Genomic DNA, 20,388 nt, shown 5'->3' on the forward strand with positions numbered 1-20,388 from the left:
GGGGAGATAAACACCGACCGTCACTTTGAGACCAAAGGGATACAACCAAAATTTTTCGGGATTTCCCCTCCGGGTTTGAAAGGCACTTTATAATAAAAGGGAAACAACCAAATATATATTCTAAAATTAATTAGTCAGGCATGAATTGATTCCCTTGATCATGAATAATGATGGCCGCTGATTTTAGTTCCTCCGAAATAAAACTGCTGTTTCTGCTTACAAAACATTGCCTTTACCGTACTTTGCGAGAAAGTCATTTTGTTAGAGATGGGTCTTAATAGAATGGGTCCTACAATGCCCCACAATCTGTTAGGTAATACAATTCATTAACATCCAATCATTAACAACAAGGACACTTCAAATGAAGGTATTCAGTATTAAAAATGAGCACTTGTTTACACTAACAAATTCCCTTTCTTACAATCCAAACTTTGCTCCTTTTATACCCTTAGTACTTGTACTCTTCCTATAAAAGGGGCCATAGCAGCAAAATTTAATGCGGCCCAGATGCTGGAATGCTTTGTATTTTCATGGAAACAGTCAACGAGAGAATGTTCACACTCATGATTTCTCGACACTCCACCTTGTTTAAGTTCATGTCTATACCTTTGGTATTACTAAATCAAGCCGTCATTACTCTGACTCAGCATTTACTTTAGTTTAGTTTTAGTAAGAGTTTTACGGCACTTGCAACAAAATAAGGTCATATAAGTGCCGAAGATTAGAGGTGCCACAAGAGAGTAATAACAAACATAAAAAAGAAGGAGGAGAGATCAGGACGATAGATGTTTAAGAGGAAAGAAGGAGCAAACCACACCAGAGCACCCACCAACCACCCACCAGCATTTACTAGCAGGTATGCGGTGGTACCAACAAGGGAGTGTAAAGAAGAACATGACAAAACCCAGTCAGAGATAAAGAAGGAAGAGGGCGGTGGTGATTGGTTGGACACACTCTCAGGAAGCCAAGCAGCTGCACATCAAAGAAGTGTTGGATTGGAACCCATACGTTAACCCTATTAATGTCTGTGGTAAACTTGCATTGTGTCAGGGTGTTTTAAGTACAAGGGTGCACCTTTAGACGTAAGAAATGAGTACATATTCCATGATAAATACAAAGACCAGAAAACTGTAGACATTTTAGAAAGCTCTTTGAAAATTCTATAACATATGCTGAAAAAAGTTATGATTTCACCAAGGTCATGTGACCTCTAATATCAGCGGAAATCTCAGAAACTGCTCACGACCCAACGAAACCATTTTCACTAACTTGCAGAGTCACGGCCACCGGCAGTTCTAAGACATATAACCGACAATCTTTTTTGTTCCTCTGGCTCAAAAAGAGTTCCAATAACTACAGGAGGTCTCTCTTTTTAAAATGAGTGCACTCCCGCTCAGAGTCAGTGTTTCCCCAGTTTGTGAAGACCATTTTCAAAAATAGCCAAAGAACTGATGAAGCCATTTTCATTGACTTGCAGAGTCGCAACCGCTAGTGTTTCTACAATAAATAACGGACAATCTTTTTTGTTCCTCTGGCTCAAGAAGACTTCTTATAAATTAGTGCACTTTTGTTCAGATTCGGTACTTTCAGGGTTTGTGTAGATCGGTTATGGAAACTGCTGAAGTTATCAGAAGTAACAGTTAGGTGGCAAAGAGAGTGCTGATCTCAAGAGTCACAGAGAATGATGTGCAAAAGAGTGGGAGGATTTTACTTTTCCGATCCAGCGGCCATCGGGGTTCTAGCCCTTCAGCCTGGAAGAGAGAGAAGGAGGACAAGGAATAAAATCAAGAGGTTAGCCCAGGAGAGGAAAAGGTGGAAAGTGTTCGTGAAAGTGTTCCCTGATGCAGGATTAGAACGATAGTGAGGATGACGTGAGCTGGATGAAAATGAATAAAGGATTCAAGACCCTGGTTGACAGGAGGGGAAACAAATGCCCTCACCTGGAAAGTTTGGCTTCCCCTGAGTATTTCATCTCCTCAAACTCCTGCTGCAGTTTCTCCCTCTCCTCCCTCAGTCTGGTGATCTGCTTCTCATTGTCTTTCTTCAGCTCCTCCAAATGACGGGTTGTGTCCCCTTGGTTCTCAAAGCGAATCACAACCTCCTGCAAGGGAGCCACAAAAAATAAATTTTCAATGCACAATAAAAAGAAGAAGTTCTTTCTAAAAATTGAAGTTGTAAATGCTCTATAGATAAATGTCACATGCATGGGGTAGGGTCAAAGCCCGCATTCTAAATTATCTCAATTGAGTTGACAGTCAAAGAGCTTGTCAGTATGTTTGTGCTTTAGCGCCTGTAAAATGGCAGCTCGCACTGTATGCTTCCCAGGAAGTTAAGATTGTTTCAGAATACCATCAGGTCTGCTGGGGAAATAATACAGATCGTAAAGTGCATAGAGCTTTCTGTTGAGCAGGAATTTGTGCTATACACATTATATCTATTATTATCATTATTATTTTTTAAAGAAATTTTTTCGCAATATCAGGAAATCTCACTCCGCTCGAAAAAAAGAAAAGTACAAACCATAGTGTCCGAGACTCCTGTGCACTCCTTGATACGTTTGAAAGCTTCCTCATAGGTGGTGATCTTCTGCTGCTGGTCCTCACCGGTCAAGGCTGCCTTCTCCTGGGCGGTTAGTTCATCTTGCTGGACAGAGCCACGCTGGGCCTGGAATAATGAATTCATCATTGTCATAATTATCAATAGAACGTATGTGTCGTGACACGATGGAATCAGGCACTCGTCAGTTGTGAGGCATATGAAATTATTGGTATAATCTTAGAGCCTGTTCATTTGTCTTGCTTTTGTTGCATAAAATTTATCTATCTTGAAAAGAAGTCAAGATATTCGCTATTAAAAGAGGTATGAGTCACCTGGTGTCAGAAAAAAAATTAGAGAGAAAATGACTGCAAAGTTTGGTGACTTCCAAAGCTTGAGAGTCATAGGAAACGGCAAATTTACATTTGGAGTGCCTTCGATCAGTGTTTTTTAAATGCAATTTACACAGAAATGTGTATTAGAAGGACATAAAAAGTGTTGAACCCAAAACAAAAGTTTCGGTAAAAACGGATGGAAAATGCTGGGGGGGTTTTATTTCGGTACCTTGACAAGCACCTGATTTCATCTCGATACCTCACATATGTAAATTGATACAATGGGAGTCAACTATGAAGAAATATAGTTGATACCTCTACCAACCCTTAAGCATTGAAATTAAAAGATAAGACAAAAGGTTTTAAAAAAACAGTGGTACCCGTTTGAGAGGGGAGGCTAACTCTTTTCCATTCTGGGCACAGCAGCCTTAGTTTTCTTCTTTTTTTTTTTTCATAACTTTTATATTTTCTACACATAAAAATCTTCCCAAATATTACTTTTTACTCCCCTTGTAAAAAAAAAAGGTAATATTTGGGAAGATTTTTAAGTGTAGAAAATATGAAAGTTATGAAATGAAAAAAAAAAAAGACTGCTAGTTATGGCAGTGCATTAACCTTAGACAGTAAAACTATACAGTTTATTTTCCCAGAATACCGTATTTCGAGGGCCTACTGATTTGAGGTAGAAGGGTGGATGTTGGGAATGGCTTTTGAGTCTTAAATAAAAAGTTAACTTACAGATCAGTTAAAAGTAGATGAGAACATTCAGAGACAATCATTAGACATTGTTCTTTACCAGTCGTTTCTCAATCCTCTCATGCTGCATTTTCTTCTCTTCCGCCTCCTTCTTCATCTTCTGCAGTTCTACCTCTCTCTTCTTCCTCTCAGCATACACAGTCTCTTCGTGTCTTCTCAGCTCATTGACAGCAGCCTCCTTAGAGAGCTGAGCATCGTTATGCATGGCTTTCAGTTCTTTCAGCTGAGCCCGAGTGCTGCGGATGTCAGCTTCCATCGCATCCAGTCGGCATGGGTATTCTTGCGCTTCCTATTGATCAGAAATATAATATTTATTTTCAGTTATACTTCGCCAAATCAAAAAGATATCAGTTTATGAAAAGAATGCATTTCTTGTAGTTTTAATTAGAGTGTTATGGCACCTGAAACACATTAAGGTCATATATGTAAGTGCTAATCATTAGAGGAGTTACAAGAAAGAAAAAACACAAAAAGAAGGAGGAGAGATCACAACAATATATGTTTGATAGGAAAGAAAGAGTAATCCACACCAGAGCACCTGCCAACCACCCGCATTCATTTCTAATATAACAAAAAAGATGAGATAGAATTAAATGAGATAAGAGATGATCTGAAGTGAATTGTGAATACAGTATAAGGTAAGAAAACCTATGGCCAATAAACAAGACGAGATACCCGACTCACATAAGGGTGGGAAAGCCTTTGTAAAATTATATGTTCTCTATGTACATTGCTTTCCAGGCTCTTTTTCTTCTTGCTTTTCAAAACCATTTCTGATCCAAGTTTTTAAAGTAATAACTATATATAGCCTTTGTTTCCGTCATTTGGAAGTTGTAGGCAAGTTTTTCGGGTTATAACGAGACATAGTGCACCAGGTTGAGGTGATAGTAGAAAAAATTTGGGAAACAGTGGGAAAAAACTCAGGGTAGAGTCAGGATATAAGGAAACAAATTTATTTGAGGAAATGATAGTTACATTATAAAGCTTTTCCAGAGGACTTTGCTATATTTTTAAAAAAATTTAAAGCACAGAACAAAGATGCTCTGATATAATTTTCACTTTTTTTTAACCCAGGACTAGATAAGAAAGAAGGTGGTAAAAAGAGGGGAAAATATATAGTATTAAATTTATGAGGGTTTTTTTTTTATCTCTCCATAAAATAAACTTGAGTAGGGTCTATGAATTCACTTTCTATTCTTGATGTCTTTTGTGGACATCATGAAAGCAAACACAAAAATGGAAACAAAAATAAAATGGTAAAGACTCAAATTGTACTGCTTGAACTTAAAAAATCAGATGTCGCAGTAGGGTAATTACTCACCACTTCAAATCTATTCTTAATATCCAGGTAGACACGCTGCACTTGTTTTGCCTCCTCAGTCTTCATTGTGACTTTGTCGTAGCTGTTCTCTAGGTATCGCATAGTCTGTTGAATAAAAAAGAGAACAGATTTAGATTTCTTTTAATTCAGGGACGATATGTGAAGCTTGGTAAAAAAAATAATTGGATTCTAGCCCTTTGCAAAGAAAAACACAAAGCTTACGGGCAGAGTTCTTACAATTTATAAGAATGAAATTATAACAAAAAAAGCATGTTATACTAGAAGAAAATGGTATCAATTAGAAAATCTACAAATTTGTCAGCGGTGTATATTTTAGGCCAATATCTTCATTTATGAATTGCGAAAGTACCTCAATTTTTCAGCATACCTCACATATAATAAACCCCGAATAAAGTCAAACCTTTTTTTCAGTTTCATTCAATTTTCATTCAGTGACTTGAGACTGACCAAAAAAAGTGACATAGTCACCTTATAAGGGTATTGTGCTGTTGTTGTCGTTTGGGGTTTTTTTTCTCCTTTTAACAGCATTTTGATGTTGATAACATGTGTGAAATCATTCCATAAAATTAGTGGAGAAAAGTTGAGGTTGTGGTTGAGTGCAGTAGTTTAGTGCCCTAGCAGGGCTGTGTACACCAGAGTTTATAGTTTTCTGCCATAAAAGGAACAGCAGGTAGCTCATAATTTTAACTCCTTTCCCAAAGTACCCCCTCTAATTAAATATGGACTAAACGAGCTTTCAAAACACCAATTCTGAACTGACTAGGCATTCAATAAACTTTTTCTCAAGTTTACTGTAAAAAAAATGTTAAGCTAGAGAAGAGTAAACAATACTGCACTTTATTTGATTTCTGAAACGTCTTCCCATTTTTTCTATCTAAAAATTATTTTTGTACCTTTTCAATACTTTAAAGTCCCTTCATCTTTAGCGCTCAGAGCCTGTGTACTTTAATCGGGGTTGAGCGCTATATAAATATCATTAATTATTTATATTATTTTATTTTATTCAAGTAATAGATATAAAACAGACAACAACGATCATGGTTCACCACTCGTTTCTCTGCTTGGATGCTCTCAATAAATTTATGATAAAATAATTTAAGCCAGTCCAAACCTGGGCATCCTGGGAGTCTCCCTTGTCTGTGCTGACTGCATCTGATGAGTCCTTGACCATCTGGTCATATTCAGTCTGCAGCTCTTCCAAGCGTTTTTGTTTGCGCGCTGTCACATGACGCTTGCTGTTCAGCCTCTTCATGGAATCGCATACTTTATGGTCGAAAATGACAATGGCTTGCTGAAATAATGACAGTAAAAAAAATGTGTCAATATACAAGATATAGAAGATGAATATTCTGTCGCCTGTGGAGCAATTATGTTTTTTTCCTTGCACATTATGGACAGATTTTCAACAAAAGTGGGTGAGGAAATTGTATCAAAAGTCTCTTGCTGAGTTGTAGTATTCCATGGGTTTAGTTGATGCAGCTTGCATGCTAAACACCACAAGTAGTGTTGATGGATGAATTAATCATTCTTTAAAAAGAAATTAAGTCAATCCAAGATGAATACTATCAATGAAAAGGCACCGTTATATGAAGAAATTGATCAATGTGAAATAACAAGCTTAGAAAACAAGAAAAAAAATTTCTCAGGCCTGGTGAGGAACAAATCATTTTCATCCCCTATTAGAGGTGTGCAAGCTGATGATATTGGTTCCAATCTTCAAACTTGGGTTTGCCAAGAGACTGTTGAAGGTTCTTTTTCCACATACCTCTGTGCTAGCAGAAATGGACATTATATTCAAATGTCACACCCCTTTAAGAAAGTTCTAGTACAAGAGGGGCATTTTTAAATGATGGGATACATTACTGACAGGATGTCCGAAATGGTGATATTTAAACAACCATTTGAATGTTTTGTCAATCACAGACTTACATTTCAACTGGAAGACTTAGATGAGCATGCTTAAGACATTTAAAATTGAATGAAAACTGACATGAGAAGAAACTAATAAAAAAAATAAAAAAAAGAGTAGATGAAAACAGAAGTGCATACCTGCCCAGATTTGTTTGACAATGCAGCCCGTTCCACAGGACGGTCATGGAAAGCCTTGCTGATGACATGAGAATCTTGCTGTTGAGGGGATGGTAAAAGATCAATAAAGGTACTTTTATGAAAAATTGAATAGTACAGTTTCTCCAAATATAATGAAAATCAATTCAACTTCAGATCATGTGCAGTTTCATAAACAAAAACATTTACTACATTTTCAACACATGTTTAACGTTCATTGATTCAGATAAAATCAATCTCAGAACATAAAAGCCAGTTTCAACCAACTTCTTAAATATTTTACAAATAAAAAATTGCTCAGTAGCCTACTGATCAACTCAACCTTCTGTGCTGAATCCATTGACAAAAAGTAAGACAAAACAAGGTAATTTTCATGAAAAGTCTTTAAGAATGCAAAAATTAGTTTTACCATTCGTTTATTCGGCTACAACTACAAGCAATCATATTTCTTCTAAAACAATTCTTTGTGAAAAAAACCTTAAATAGAAATGATTATTTTTAGCATACCCTATAGGCTCAGTTAATTGTGTTACCACGCGGTGCAATCAGGCGCTCGTCAAAATAATGGAATCGAAGAAACAAGAGGCATTTGGTTTTTTTGCCAGTTTGTCCATTTTTATCAAATTTTTTAGGTTTTTTTGGCTCAACACCTTTCATGTCCATATAAAAACACATTTCCAAGTGAATTTTATTTAAAAACATTGACTAAAGGCACAAAGTATGTAACTTTTCAGTTTCAAAGGACTCTCAAGCTATAGAAGTTACAAAACTTTGGCAGCCATTTTCTCCCTAATTTTACCTCTGAAACCAGGTGACCCCCACCTCCTTCAATCACAAAAATATCTAGACTTCTATTTAAGATAGATGTATATTTTTTTTTCACTGAAAACAATGCAAATAAATAAGCTGTCTGATGATACCAATAACTTCACATGGAAAAAAAAATATGACGAGCACCTGATTCCACCGCCTCGTGACACAATTTGTTTTCTTATAAAACAATAATATATATTACATAAGGCAATGATGCAAACTTAATGGCTAATCTACAGAAACTCACCGAAAGCTTATCTTTGAGTCTTTGGCGAAGCTCTTTCGTTTCTTTACGCAGCTCAGAGATCGCCTCTCTATTCTTTTTCATAGCATATTGAGAGGACTCAAAGTAGGCCTTACGATCTCCCTCTGAGGAAAAAAGTATAGGCTAAGTGATACTTTCGTTTTAATCCAGATCACAGTGGTAAGGTGGGCTGTGAAAACCCTATATTTATTAACTTGTTTTTGTCATTGCCAGCATAGCACAGAGGACGACTGATCAATTGATTAGAAGTAAATGCAAACAGTTCAATATTTAATCAAAACTGAATACTCGATAGTGTATGATATCTTCAGGCTTCAGTCATTGATTTGTGGCAAAAATGAAGACCATATTCGTGTTCAGCATGCAAAACACTACTGGAAAAGTATACAAAACCTGACATGAGACGGGTTCAGGAGTAAAAAATAAACCTGAGTAATTAAGATTTGCTTATTTACATAGAGATCTAGACTACAGGCATAGCATAGCCGTCAATATCAGTGGTCTAGTGACCTAACCTAAAGTGCTAGGTCAACTAAGGATCAGTCTAAGCTAAAACTGGGCATGATTATTAAACATTGAATAGAGTCTAGTGCATGGGTTTTTTTAAACAGTAAACAGTAGTAGATATCTAGATAGATCTAAATCTAGAATCTAGGTGTAATCCTCAGGACTAGGACCATTTTAAATCTGGACACTCCACATTCTATAACTATAATGGACACCTCTATTCTCACCCGGAGTGAGAATAGTGCAGGCGAGTCTTGTGGCTATTCTCACCCGGTGCGCGTTCACCAAATTTTGCGTTCACCCTAAACCACAGAATTCTACACTGTGATAACAGAAAAATTGTAGAATTCTATGCCGTGAACAAACGTTCCATTACAATTGTAGCCTACTAAAAGCGTACAATTTTGTCTGTGGGCAGTGGAGAGAGAGAGAGAAAGAGAGAGAGGAGTAGCGCAAGAATTTCCGGGCAAAACAAAATGGCGACCCGCATAGTTCGGCTCAATTCGAAAAGTTAAATAGCCGTAGCATCTTTGTAGACAACCAAATTAATTTACTTTTGTTATTATAACATCATTTTTTAACTTTGTTTTGGTCAATTTGATCGTCCACACCGATAGACAGTATTCAGAAAGAGACGGAGAGAGAGAGAAGAGGGGAGGAGTTGATCTTGCGAGAACTTCCGGGCGGGTGAGAATAGCCACTTTCAAACTTAAGGAGTGATCGCAGTCAAACTCCTGAGTCTTCACCCTTTTTTCCTTATTGTCATACCTTTACACTTAGTTAACTTACTAATATGATATAGTACATAAGAATATAGATCTAATCTAGATCTAGATCTAGGACTAGATAGCTAGATACTAATACATACTTCAATTCTGTTTAGCCTTCCTTTCAACTTCAACTAACTACGACAACGGGAATGTCCTTACCCAACAGGGAAATCTTAGCCTTCAGCTCTTCTATTTGCTCCGTAATCGGACGGAGGGTAGCCGTGTTACTGCTCGGCATGGTCGCAGCGTTTTTTAATGCCCTCACGGTAGAAAAATTGTTTTCAGGATGCCATTCAAGGGGGACGCCTCCACCGCTGACCAGCCGAAAGTGTTTACTTCAATCGTTGCCAAGGAGCTAGGACGCATGCGCAAGCGGAAGCACTTCCACGGAAACGCTCGTGATTTAGCCCTCTCGATCTTTCGCCTCGTAATTTCGATACTTAGGGAACAACATTGAGGAACCACACCAAGACCATACTACATTGTCCCCAGAATCTGTCCCATTTTCCACCACTGTTTTGATTGAAATCATGAGTAGGCAGATATATATTTTAAATGACACCTCAAATCCATTTTAACCTTTTACCTACAAGCTTGAAGTCAGACTGAATTCAAGTTTTACTACATCAGGAAACACGAAAAGCATTATTTTATTATATGTGTATAGTTTTATAACACTACTTATTAATATTAGGGAAACATCATAACAGGACTAACACTGTGACCATTCCGTCTTCAGTATCTTCAAAAACCGTGGGGGGGGGGGGGGGGGCATATATTACAGAAACAATTTGAAAACATTTGGAGCAAATTAAAAAATTCAACACCAATAATACAGACAGCCTCTCCTATACAAACTGCGTCCAATTCGATAAGAAAATTAATAATTGTAGCCTGACAATAAATCAATAAACGAATTAAAAACGTGCAAACGATCTTGAATCCAGTATTCTTCGAAAATTTGGAATGAAAGAATCTAAATCCTCCATGGTTCTGTTTTATTTGGGCTTGCAATACGACATTAACAGCAAAATAACTGTCACCAACACAAGAAATGTGAAGAGATCAAGTTCTCTAGCAGATGAATGGAAACAACTTGTTTGTTACAATGAGGCTGTGAAATCTGTCATTTCGTAAAATTACTAAAAACTTTCAGTCATTTCATGAAATTATGACTGTGAGGGTCAGTCATTTCACGAAACGACTAAAATTAATGGCCATTTATCATGAAATGACTGAAAGTTTCATTTGTGGTTGGGGCGGGTTGAATTTTTTGTTTAACTCCTTCTTTTTTTTTCTTTCTGGTAAGTGTTTTACTTGCGACTGCATAAGGTCATATGAGCGCGCGGGACACATTAAACTTTTTCAGTAGGTAGGAAATTTTGAATTTTGCCCAGGTGGCGGCCGAAGCTACTCTTATCGAATTTAGACCACCAAGCGATTTAACGTGCGTAACTTACACACGGGCCGTCCGAGATTTTTCGCCCTTGTCCGAGAAGGCAAGGTGAAGATCTTTCCTACCAGAAAATCAGGGGTGTGGCTGAAAGACAACAGTATAAAAAGGAGCCAAGGAGAAGCAGTAGAAATTAATAAGGCTGCAGAAAGAGCCAGGAGCCCAGAGTATACAGTCAGGGGAAGGACCAGCAATACTCAGCTAATGTCAGAACGTGGTCGAGATGTGGAATAACTGCAGGAGCAGTGACAGTAGCTACACCAGCAGCCGTAGAAACAGCAGGAGCAACAACTGTAACAGCTGCAGCAGCAGCAGCAGCAGCAGCAGCATGGCATGAGAGAGGACAGTCCCAATTGAGTGGACATCTTCCGGACACAGCAATTGAGATCAAAACGATCGATAGACCTTGCCTTGTTAACTGACTTGGATTTTATTTGAAAAGAACCAGAGAAGAATTAACTGTATTCCCAATTGACACCAATAAGGTGCTATGATTGGCTTAGCCTAAGTTTTTATTATTTTAAGCAAGGAGTCTATAAATTGTCTCTACTTTCAATCAGGACGTCTATTTGGCGCATGCCACAAGCTGACACAAAGCGAACAGAAATCACTGATTCGAGCTTCAGTTCAGATATATTATGGAGACAATGTCTCCGATGTTTTTGTTATTTTTGTTGTTGTTGTTGTTGTTGTTTTTGTGTGCGTGAGGGTGTTTTTGTGTGTATGTTGGTGTAAGCGCATGAATTAGTGGTGGAGACTAAAGTCGGAGGGTGAAGGAAGAGGTAATCAATTGACGTGCAAAGGTTTGTTTTGTTTTGTTTTGTTTTTACCTTGTGTGTGTATGGGAACGCTTTCTTTATGGGGATGGGTGGCTGGCATCTATCTATCTATCTATCTACCTATCTATCTATCTATCTATCTATCTATCTATCTATCTATCTATCTATCTATCTATCTGTCTGTCTGTCTGTCTGTCTGTCTGTCTGTCTGTCTGTCTGTCTGTCTATCTATCTATCTATCTGTCTATCTATCTGTCTATCTATCTGTCTATCTATCTATTATACACAAGCATATATGATCAGAGCAATATAAGGGCGCCACTGGCCCTGGTAGGCCTTATTATACTTCTTTTCTTTTTTTTTCAGCTGTTTCTGTCTGTCTGCCTCTCACTCACCTGTCCCTGCGGTCATTCCAATATTATCATTATGCTTCTTATATTACTCAAATTCACGCTTCTCTTTCCTCAAATTCAAACTCGCAACGAAGGGTTACTGGCAAGGAAGTTATATATGTATGTTATAAATCAAAAGTTCTTTGATTCTGGGACATTACATCCCAGATTGTAAAGATTATATCTAGGTCTTAGATCATATCAATACTTCATGTTATTTATTTTTGGGTGAAACGTTTCTCGTAGCTCTGATCTCGACTCAATCCGACTTTTTTCTGCGTTTCATGCGGCTATAGTTTTGAGTCGTAACCAGGAAAAAACGTTTATTAGCCCCGTAATTCTCTCCTCTTAGGATTCTCCTTCGGAAATGTAGCTACATACTAAAAATAAACAACATAATACAAGTCCATTGATACGTATTACCAATGAATTTAATAGAAGTATTCATTTTTTTTCATTTCTTAGACTACCGGTACGAATAAATACGAAGCAGACGGAAGTGACATCATTCACCCGGCAGTTGTCTTGACAAGTTTTCGTAAACAATCGACTGAGCGTTCCTTTTCTCAGTATCAAAGTCGTATTGACACATTTTTCTGGTATGAAAACAGTTGAGTTTACTGGATATTTTAGCGCTTCTCAAGTTTGATTTTTATGGTTTCACATAATGTTCATCATGTCCACTCTTTCATGGTCGTAAATTCAATTTTGGAATGAAGAAATAATGTGCCATGGCAAGCCGCACCCGCGAGGGCTAGCCGCTAGACCTACTGACCTACTGTAGCCTACAGGACTGTACTCTACTCTTCTGTACTATTTTGGAAGCCCCGGAATTTGCCGGAAAGAATCTAGATCTAGTAGCAATACAAAATAATTATAAAAACTTGAGGGTTGAAATTCCCAGCGGCTCGCGGTCGGAACCCCAGTGCCGATGACCCTCTGCCACTCACACTGACAGCAGCCCGGGTACATTCCTTGGCGCTTTTTCGGTAGTTCCCACCCCGCAATTGTTATTTGCTGGTTTTGGCCCCAAGAGTAGGGGGGTTTCAGGGAGGCTTGCCCCCCAGACCTAATAAAAGTATGGTGGGGGGTTTCTGGGGCTGGGGGGGCATGCCCCCCTGAATTTTACTTTTACCATACACCCCTGTTTTGCAGTTGTTAGGTTTGATGTCTTAGCTCGGCGCCGTGCATCAAACGTAGGCCTATAGATCTAGATCTAGATGTAGATCTAGATTTAGGTTCAAATAAGGGGGGTGGGAACTACAGAAAAAGCACCCATTCCTTTACAACGACTTCAACATCAAATTGGTTTCTTTTATCGGGAGTTCATTCATGAGCAAGAACTATCAAAATAGGCTAGGTTCTTAATTTGTTTTGATTATGAATCTAAAATAGTGACCCATTCCGTGACTTTTTTTGTCATTTTTAGATTGTACTAGAAGTGGCCTGGCATAGTAGGTTGACCCCCCCCCCCCCCCCTCCGAGAAAGAGTTAAACAGACTCTCCCAAATGCCATTTTCAACCCTATAAGAGTAAGAGCACTAAATTTCAATTTCTTCAGGGGCCAATCCCCACTTGGACTCTGCTGTGGACCAATGCGGCCCCCAAACCCTCGGCAGAATTTTCTTTAACTTTCACCTCAGCTATTGAAAAGTAATATTATAAATGTCTAAGCTGGGTGAAATGTAAATTGTAGGCTTATGTGCTGACATCTTAAACTTATCATTGGCACGGGAATTCCTTTATTTGTATTGGATCCGTGAGGTGAAGAATGTCGATAAATACCTGATAAAATTATATTGCATGTGTGTTTGTTATACAGCACACATGAAACTAAGATTTCTGAGAACTTTGATTCAAGAAAAGGAGATGGATTCCCGGGGGTTTTTTTCTTCTTTACAAGCAGTAAAAATAACCCCGTTTCAACAAACACTTACATCCACTAGCTCGGATTCAACGAGGTCACTTCCAGGGTAAACAGCCTCCGCAGATGTGGGTTCTCTGATTTTTCTCCTCAACGAACTTTATCTATTCCCGGAAATCATCCATTGCACCTGCATCATGAACCCTTTTTCACTTACCGATTGCATGCAACCAATTGGCGGCCTTCTTTCACACCAATACATGCATTGTAAATTGTTGGCATGCGCACGTGTCTACTCTAGCATGTGTCGGGGTCGGATGGACAGCCTGCACACGTGTGGTGACTGTGTGTGCGTGTCGGAGTGGGGGGGCGTCATCTGTACAAGCGTGGAACGTCACAGATACAAACGCGTCAGTCTTTCTCTCCCCCCCCCCCGGCAACTGATCATTATTACAATGATTTATATAAGCTAGTCTTGACGTAGATCTATGAAATGAAGAGTGCGTTGGTCTATGGAATCAAAAGTTGCCGTATGATAGGCTCTACACAGCAACTTAACTTTTTGGCAAACAATCGAGATGACACTGGTGTGCATTTGAACGAATCTGTCTTTTTTTGCACAGCTCATAATAATATATACAGGCATATCAGGCACGACTTGTTACTTCTCCTTATACTTTACTTGCTCAGTGCCAGTAATTATCTACACGAAACCTCATGTTTGCTATAAACTATAACGGACACTCAATGAAATTTTAGGTCAGGCCCGGCGACCTCGTTAAATCCGAGTTCCACTGTACTCACTTATCATGTGGTAATGAAAAGATGACATGCCAACACATATTGTAAAGGGTTTACAGAAGGTAAGAAAAACCCAGTTTTCTCATTTTCATGCAGTTTCAAATTCTTCTTTTTGTGTTATGTTTTTTAAAACTTGTTTTATTATTTCAGGTTCAGAGTTGTGTGAGGATTAATACTAAGACCGGATAAAAAAAAAGATGTCACAACAGGGAGCAGCCCTTCAGAGCTACAACAATGAATTGGTGAAATGTAAGTATTTACTCAGTAACTGATGTATGTCAATGGTGTTTGTGACTGAAGGAAACAGGTCGACATTTGAGGGGGTGATTGTTTGTTTTGTTCTAAAGTTCTAAATCCATCGTCGAGATCAACCTTCAGGTCCTGCTTTTTTTTTTTCAGACAATGAATTACATCTTAATGTAAAACTAAAATGGAACAAAAAGAATTTTTATTTGAATAGTTTTAATGTTGGCTTTGTTTTGTTGACTGAACTATGAGGTCTTCATTCAAAACTTCTCTTCAGTGCCAAAGTCCCCACACAGTGTGGTACACACACTACTCTGCTAAATTTGAGAATATCTAGCTGGCATGATTTTAATGGTTCTAGCAAGTACAGGCCTTGTCTCTTCCTATCTCTGGTCCCATCCTGATGACAACAACGGACGAAACGGCAAAGGAAGTTGACCTTGATTTCACAGGAAACATTGGTTCACTGGACACTATATTATGTTATATTATATTATATTATATTTGTATTATATTGTAATAATATATATATATATAGCTATATTATAGCTGTGTATGATGAATCTGCAACAGTAAATCCATTACAGTGATTTATTTTCCGATGGTTGTACTGTCACAGTTATTTCCCTTGATTTTCTACAGCATCTCGCTTTTAGTTTTAGTAAGGTTTTACGGCGCTCGCAACTGCATGAAAAGGTCATATGAGCGCCGAGGGGGGATGTCAACAGAGAAGTCCAAACGGGGAATCAGGCTTACTCTGCTCACCTCTTTAGCCTCAACAGCACAAAGTTTGCTTCGACTATCAAGGCACCCCTGAAATACCAGTTCTCAAGAGAGTGACAAACATACAAAAAAAGTAGAGGAAAAAAGGACGATAGTAAGGATGAGGAAAGAAAAAACAGCAGTTCCCCCTATGTTGTTCCCGCACAATATGAGCATGACATTGATAAATCAACCCATTTTACAATTCTATTGTGCATAAGATCATGTTAATATCCCCCCTTTGGGAATGGCCTAAAGACCCTTCAGTCAGTAGCACTGGTTGGGGGGGGGGATCTCTCAAATTTTTCCTTTGTTGGTTTCATCGAATAATGGATGAATTCAACCCATTTGTCAACCGTCAGCTTCTGATGTGTTTGAGTTATCCGTGCCTGACTGTATATGTTTCCAGGTCATAATTTAGATGTTCCAGTGTGTGAACTGTTGTCTGTCTGTTGTATGTTAATGCCTATATTATGTTCTTTGTGTAAGTGTATGGATGTGGATGGTTGTTGGGTGCTCTGGTGTGATTTTACTCCTTCTTTTCCTATCAAATATCTATCGTCCTTATCTCTCCTCCCTTTTTTTATGTTTGTTGCTTTCTTGTAATATACCTCTAATTTTCAGCTCTAATATAATGGCAGACATGTGTAAATATGTTGATAGTATGATAGTGTTGTAAAACTCTTTCTGAATTGTATGGCTAAAATGATTTTTCATGATTTTATGGCAGAATGTGGGAGTTTGAGTTCTATGGTTAGATCCTTTTCTTGGAAGAAATAGAAAAGACTTCCTTTCTTCATTGATATGTTTTTTTCTGTGCATGCAGGTATTGAAGAACTCTGTGGCAAGAGAGACGAGTTGCACAAGTCAATCTTGCAAGAGGAGGAGGAGAAACAGAAGCTGCAGAACGATATCCGTGTTCTCACTGAACGGCTTGCGAAAGTCAACGAGTCTCTGGCTAAGAAGTTGGCCTCAAGAAATGAATTTGACAAGACAATCGCTGAGACAGAAGCCGCCTATATGAAGGTAATTTTTATACTTTACTGTTATTCTCGAATGTTACAAGTTAATTGTATCGTTGGGGGCAACCAAAGTTTTTTGTCTGGACAGCTCTGTCATTTCCAGCTGATTTGAACCATGATTTCAAGAGCCATTTTAGTGTCCGTGTGAGAAGTAAAAAGAAAGTGAAAACTAGTGGCAAGCTACTTTCTGGTTGTTGTTTTTTTTACTTTTCCTGATAATTTTGTGTTTCTTGCAAAAACGTTCAACTGTTATAAACTTTAAGCCTGTCTCCCATGAAATTGAGGAAAACATATTTATTTGAAACTGTGGTCTTTTTTGGAAGCATTCTTGACTTGCACAGTAGCCTACTACAAGTGATTTACTCTTTATGCTTCTGTGCTGTTTGTTGATAGTACAGCACTGACTACAAATGTCAAAGCTATAACTTATATTTGTATTTGTACCATACTATTTCATTAGCTGTATGAAATAGATTCATATTTGTTTGTGTATGAAGAGTCTTTAGAATTAGGTACACATAGTGAACTAGCAAATATTGAACAGAATTTTAGATCTTGGGTTTTTTCTTAAATATTCTTTATTCAAATCACGCACATAGGGCAAACAATTCATGTAGCAAAAAAAAAAGAAATCATGAGCGAGGGTATGACTAGATCTAATTAAACACAACTACAAACTTTGTTGACCAAAGTAGCTGTGATAAGAGAGAGAAAGAGAGCGGCATGGTATGATTGTAGGCCAACGACCTCTCTTTTATTCAAGAGCTGTAGTGTAGGCCAAGGACATGTTTATTGCATATGTTACAGAAGTGTGCGGCGGATGGTTTAGCCTGTACATGTCAGTTTCATTGGGAAGTCTAGGGTCATGTGAAGGCATGAGTCTTTTATTGTAGTCACATGAGTCAGTGCTGTTTCTCTTCAACAGAAATTGCATACTACACGACAGCTTGCGAGCATTCTGCAAAGTTAGTTCTGGGGTGAATTTGTTGTAGAGAGTGGACCATGGTGGAGCAAAAAAAGTGAAAAGGCTTCTCAGTCTAGAAAAAATGGCTAATCCTAACCCTAGCATAGGTAGATAAAAGAAAATCAAAATCCAAAACCCAAATCTGCAAAATGTTAAAGTGACAATGAACCTAAAACTAAAACACATGATGCGAGGCATGGGGACAAAAGTCATGTAAAATTTTGATCCAATCATCCGACTTTCTTTATCTCTATTGATATAGTCTGGAATTCATAATTCAAACATATATTATACAATATAACATAGATAGCTCTAATTCGTCGGGACTGGCCTCCTTAGCTCAAGGGATCTGTAGTTCGAGGGATATCTTACAAAGATAAAGAAGAAGAAGAAAAAAAACGGGACTGCAGGCAGTTTGATGGATGCATGATTTGGAGTCTTCTGTGTTCGACCCGTCCGTGTTATACTGTATATAGAAATTTGTGCTTTGAAAAAAATGTCCACATCCCGTTGACTTTGTTTAGTAACTGACACAGGCCAGAGTGATGAATAGGACAAACCAGTCAAAGACTAGGCAGTAAGTTGGAAAATCCTTTCCATTGACATGACACCATCTGTAGCCCGAGTTCATTGGTAGTTAATAGAATTAAAGTAAGTTATTGCTTTTCCTGCAGATTCTTAGAAGATAACCACCCTTGTCAGTAAATGAGGTTCATCAATTTATCAGCCAGTTTTAGTGAAAATTCACGAAGACTACCACTAGCAAAATAGTAGGCCTATTTATGTTCCATTTGAGTCACAAAGGGTTACTTTTTCTCGGGAAATTTATGCTCACAAAATTTATGAGCCAGTTCTTCATTGATTTAAAACATGTCCCACTGGATACTTTTATACTAAATTGTACTTCCAGCTGGTGTGCAATTCCACAACAGTTGACCCCCTTTCTTGTCAGTTAGGGGCTGGTGGTAGCTTAATAGAGCTTCAGGTGTGTTTTAGGGTTTTGTAATCTGTCTCTGCATCTGGGCCCAAGTGTGCTTATTATTTTGTAATATGTTTAAATGTGTTATTTCTTACTTTAATGTGCACTATCTATGCTTTCAGATTCTTGAGAGCTCTCAGACCCTGCTCAATGTGCTGAAGAGAGAATCACAGTCCTTGAAGGAGAAGTCCACTCCTGCTCCCGGTGCCCCCTCTCAAAGGAACGCTCTGCCTTCATGATGCACAAGAATTTGATTAGGGACAATCTATATATATATGTGGACCTCATCCGTCAGACTTTCTCTTCCACACTGACATTAGGAATAGTGTTACAGAAGCAATTTTGAATTTGGCTCAATACTCATGTAACTCAAAACCTTCAAATTTCATTTTTTGAGGTTATTTGTGCATCTGAATTTCCCCTAGATTCTCTTTTTATGAATTTTTGTATACTTTTTATCTTTCATTATTTGTGATTTTCTAAACACTGGGACAGGAAAAAAAATTTGTGGTGTGAAAAAGATTCTGTCACGATTACAAACTGTGATAAATTTTTAGCAGACTTTTCTGTCTTCTTGATTTATTTGGGGTTTTTTCTTGGGATGGAGGTTCATTCAAATCTGCTGTTAATTTTGTGTCCGATTCAACATTGAAGCCTTGTCTGGCCTTCCACACTATTTATATCAACCCAGAAGAGAGATATCCTCTGTATGTACATTTTGTTTATAGCTTCGTATAAAATGTTTAGTATGAATGTATATATGGTGGCATGAAAAATGGTGAAAGTTTTGTTTGGAAAAAAACCCCATCTTTGGCCAAGATGTTATTGTTTTAGATTTGCAACTCTGAAAGGAATAATGTATTTTTGACAAACTGGCATCATTCATCTGTTCAACGGTCATCCATCCCTTTTGCTGTTCTTAGTTTTGCAACTCTACATATTGTAATAAGATTTTTCTTTGGCTTGAATTAAAGGAAAAATATCTTCATTGTCTTAGAAACTCAAGTGTAAGAAAAAGACTTGTAATTAATTGTACTTCCCTCTCAATTATGATCTGAAGATATCAACTGTCAAAGTTAATGTGCCTTTATGTTGTCTTTATGTACCTCATCATGGCCACTGCATGTGTGCAAGTGCTCATGTAATGATGATCAGCTGATTGCTCCACCATTCCACTGGAAAATTGTGTTGGTTGTCATGCTACTGTAAAAGAGTTTGAAAGAGACGAACGCTCTGTCTGAAGACCTGGTTATGTGTGTACATTTTGTAGTTCTTTACAAACCATTAAACTGTAAACTATATCCTCACTTGCCCAGTGTCTTTGTATTTTTTTTTAAGAGGGCAGTTTTATCAAAGAAGTTTGAGTTCAATAGAAATGCATCATAGTCTTCTTTTTGGGATTGAAATAAAATGGTAGAGAGAAATATCTGAGGAAAAGGACCAAAGTCAAACATTTCATGGGTGCCCTTTTAGTCTTACTCCAATGACCTGAGCTTGAACATGGTTATTTTTTTATATATGAAAACACCCACTAGACACAGGTGTGATCATTTTGAAGGCAAAGCATGTAATCTCAAACTTGCATTCGTTCGGTCATGATTTCAAATCCCATCAGAGGCCCCAAAGTTGTATCCTTGGGAGAGGTAGGCCTACTTTACACAAATTTTTCTCACTTCACCAAGGTGGGAATATGTTCCCAGCTGTAGACAGTGAAAGATCTTGTCAGTTTGTTCGTA

General features: G+C 38.0%; 2 protein-coding genes across 3 annotated transcripts in view; one reads left to right on the forward strand and one right to left on the reverse strand.

The window, feature by feature from the left end:
• The window catches only part of LOC101847552 (coiled-coil domain-containing protein 151), a gene marked incomplete in the record, with an annotated part of 16,657 nt that extends 6,883 nt beyond the window's left edge, over positions 1 to 9,774 (reverse strand). Inside the window, 8 exon segments of the mRNA XM_013088411.2 lie at positions 1,941 to 2,101; positions 2,521 to 2,664; positions 3,667 to 3,915; positions 4,948 to 5,052; positions 6,080 to 6,259; positions 7,018 to 7,095; positions 8,096 to 8,217; positions 9,550 to 9,774. Of these exon segments, the coding sequence (XP_012943865.1) occupies positions 1,941 to 2,101; positions 2,521 to 2,664; positions 3,667 to 3,915; positions 4,948 to 5,052; positions 6,080 to 6,259; positions 7,018 to 7,095; positions 8,096 to 8,217; positions 9,550 to 9,628 (1,118 nt within the window).
• Positions 9,775 to 12,499: 2,725 nt separating this feature from the next.
• On the forward strand, positions 12,500 to 19,959 carry LOC101859906 (Sjoegren syndrome nuclear autoantigen 1 homolog). Of its 2 annotated transcripts, none has more exons than XM_005090904.3 (4): positions 12,500 to 12,624; positions 14,830 to 14,928; positions 16,514 to 16,713; positions 18,775 to 19,959. In XM_005090904.3, exons 2-4 carry the CDS (start codon positions 14,877 to 14,879, stop codon positions 18,889 to 18,891), a joined length of 369 nt encoding a protein of 122 aa, XP_005090961.1. In that variant the 5' UTR covers positions 12,500 to 12,624; positions 14,830 to 14,876; the 3' UTR covers positions 18,892 to 19,959. The 2 variants fall into 2 exon arrangements, with proteins under 2 accessions (XP_005090961.1, XP_005090960.1); XM_005090903.3 differs by having other exon boundaries at positions 12,502 to 12,613.
• Positions 19,960 to 20,388: the final 429 nt, after the last annotated feature.

Source organism: Aplysia californica, unplaced genomic scaffold (assembly GCF_000002075.1).
Source record: "Aplysia californica isolate F4 #8 unplaced genomic scaffold, AplCal3.0 scaffold00023, whole genome shotgun sequence".
Classification (NCBI taxonomy): Eukaryota; Metazoa; Mollusca; class Gastropoda; order Aplysiida; family Aplysiidae; genus Aplysia; species Aplysia californica.

Coding starts and splice junctions, on each gene's coding strand:
- LOC101859906 (XM_005090904.3), top strand. CDS start 14,877: ATGTCACAACAGGGAGCAGCCCTTCAGAGCTACAACAATGAATTGGTG. Junction 14,929..16,513: donor CAACAATGAATTGGTGAAAT/GTAAGTATTTAC, acceptor CTGTGCATGCAG/GTATTGAAGAACTCTGTGGC. Junction 16,714..18,774: donor CAGAAGCCGCCTATATGAAG/GTAATTTTTATA, acceptor CTATGCTTTCAG/ATTCTTGAGAGCTCTCAGAC.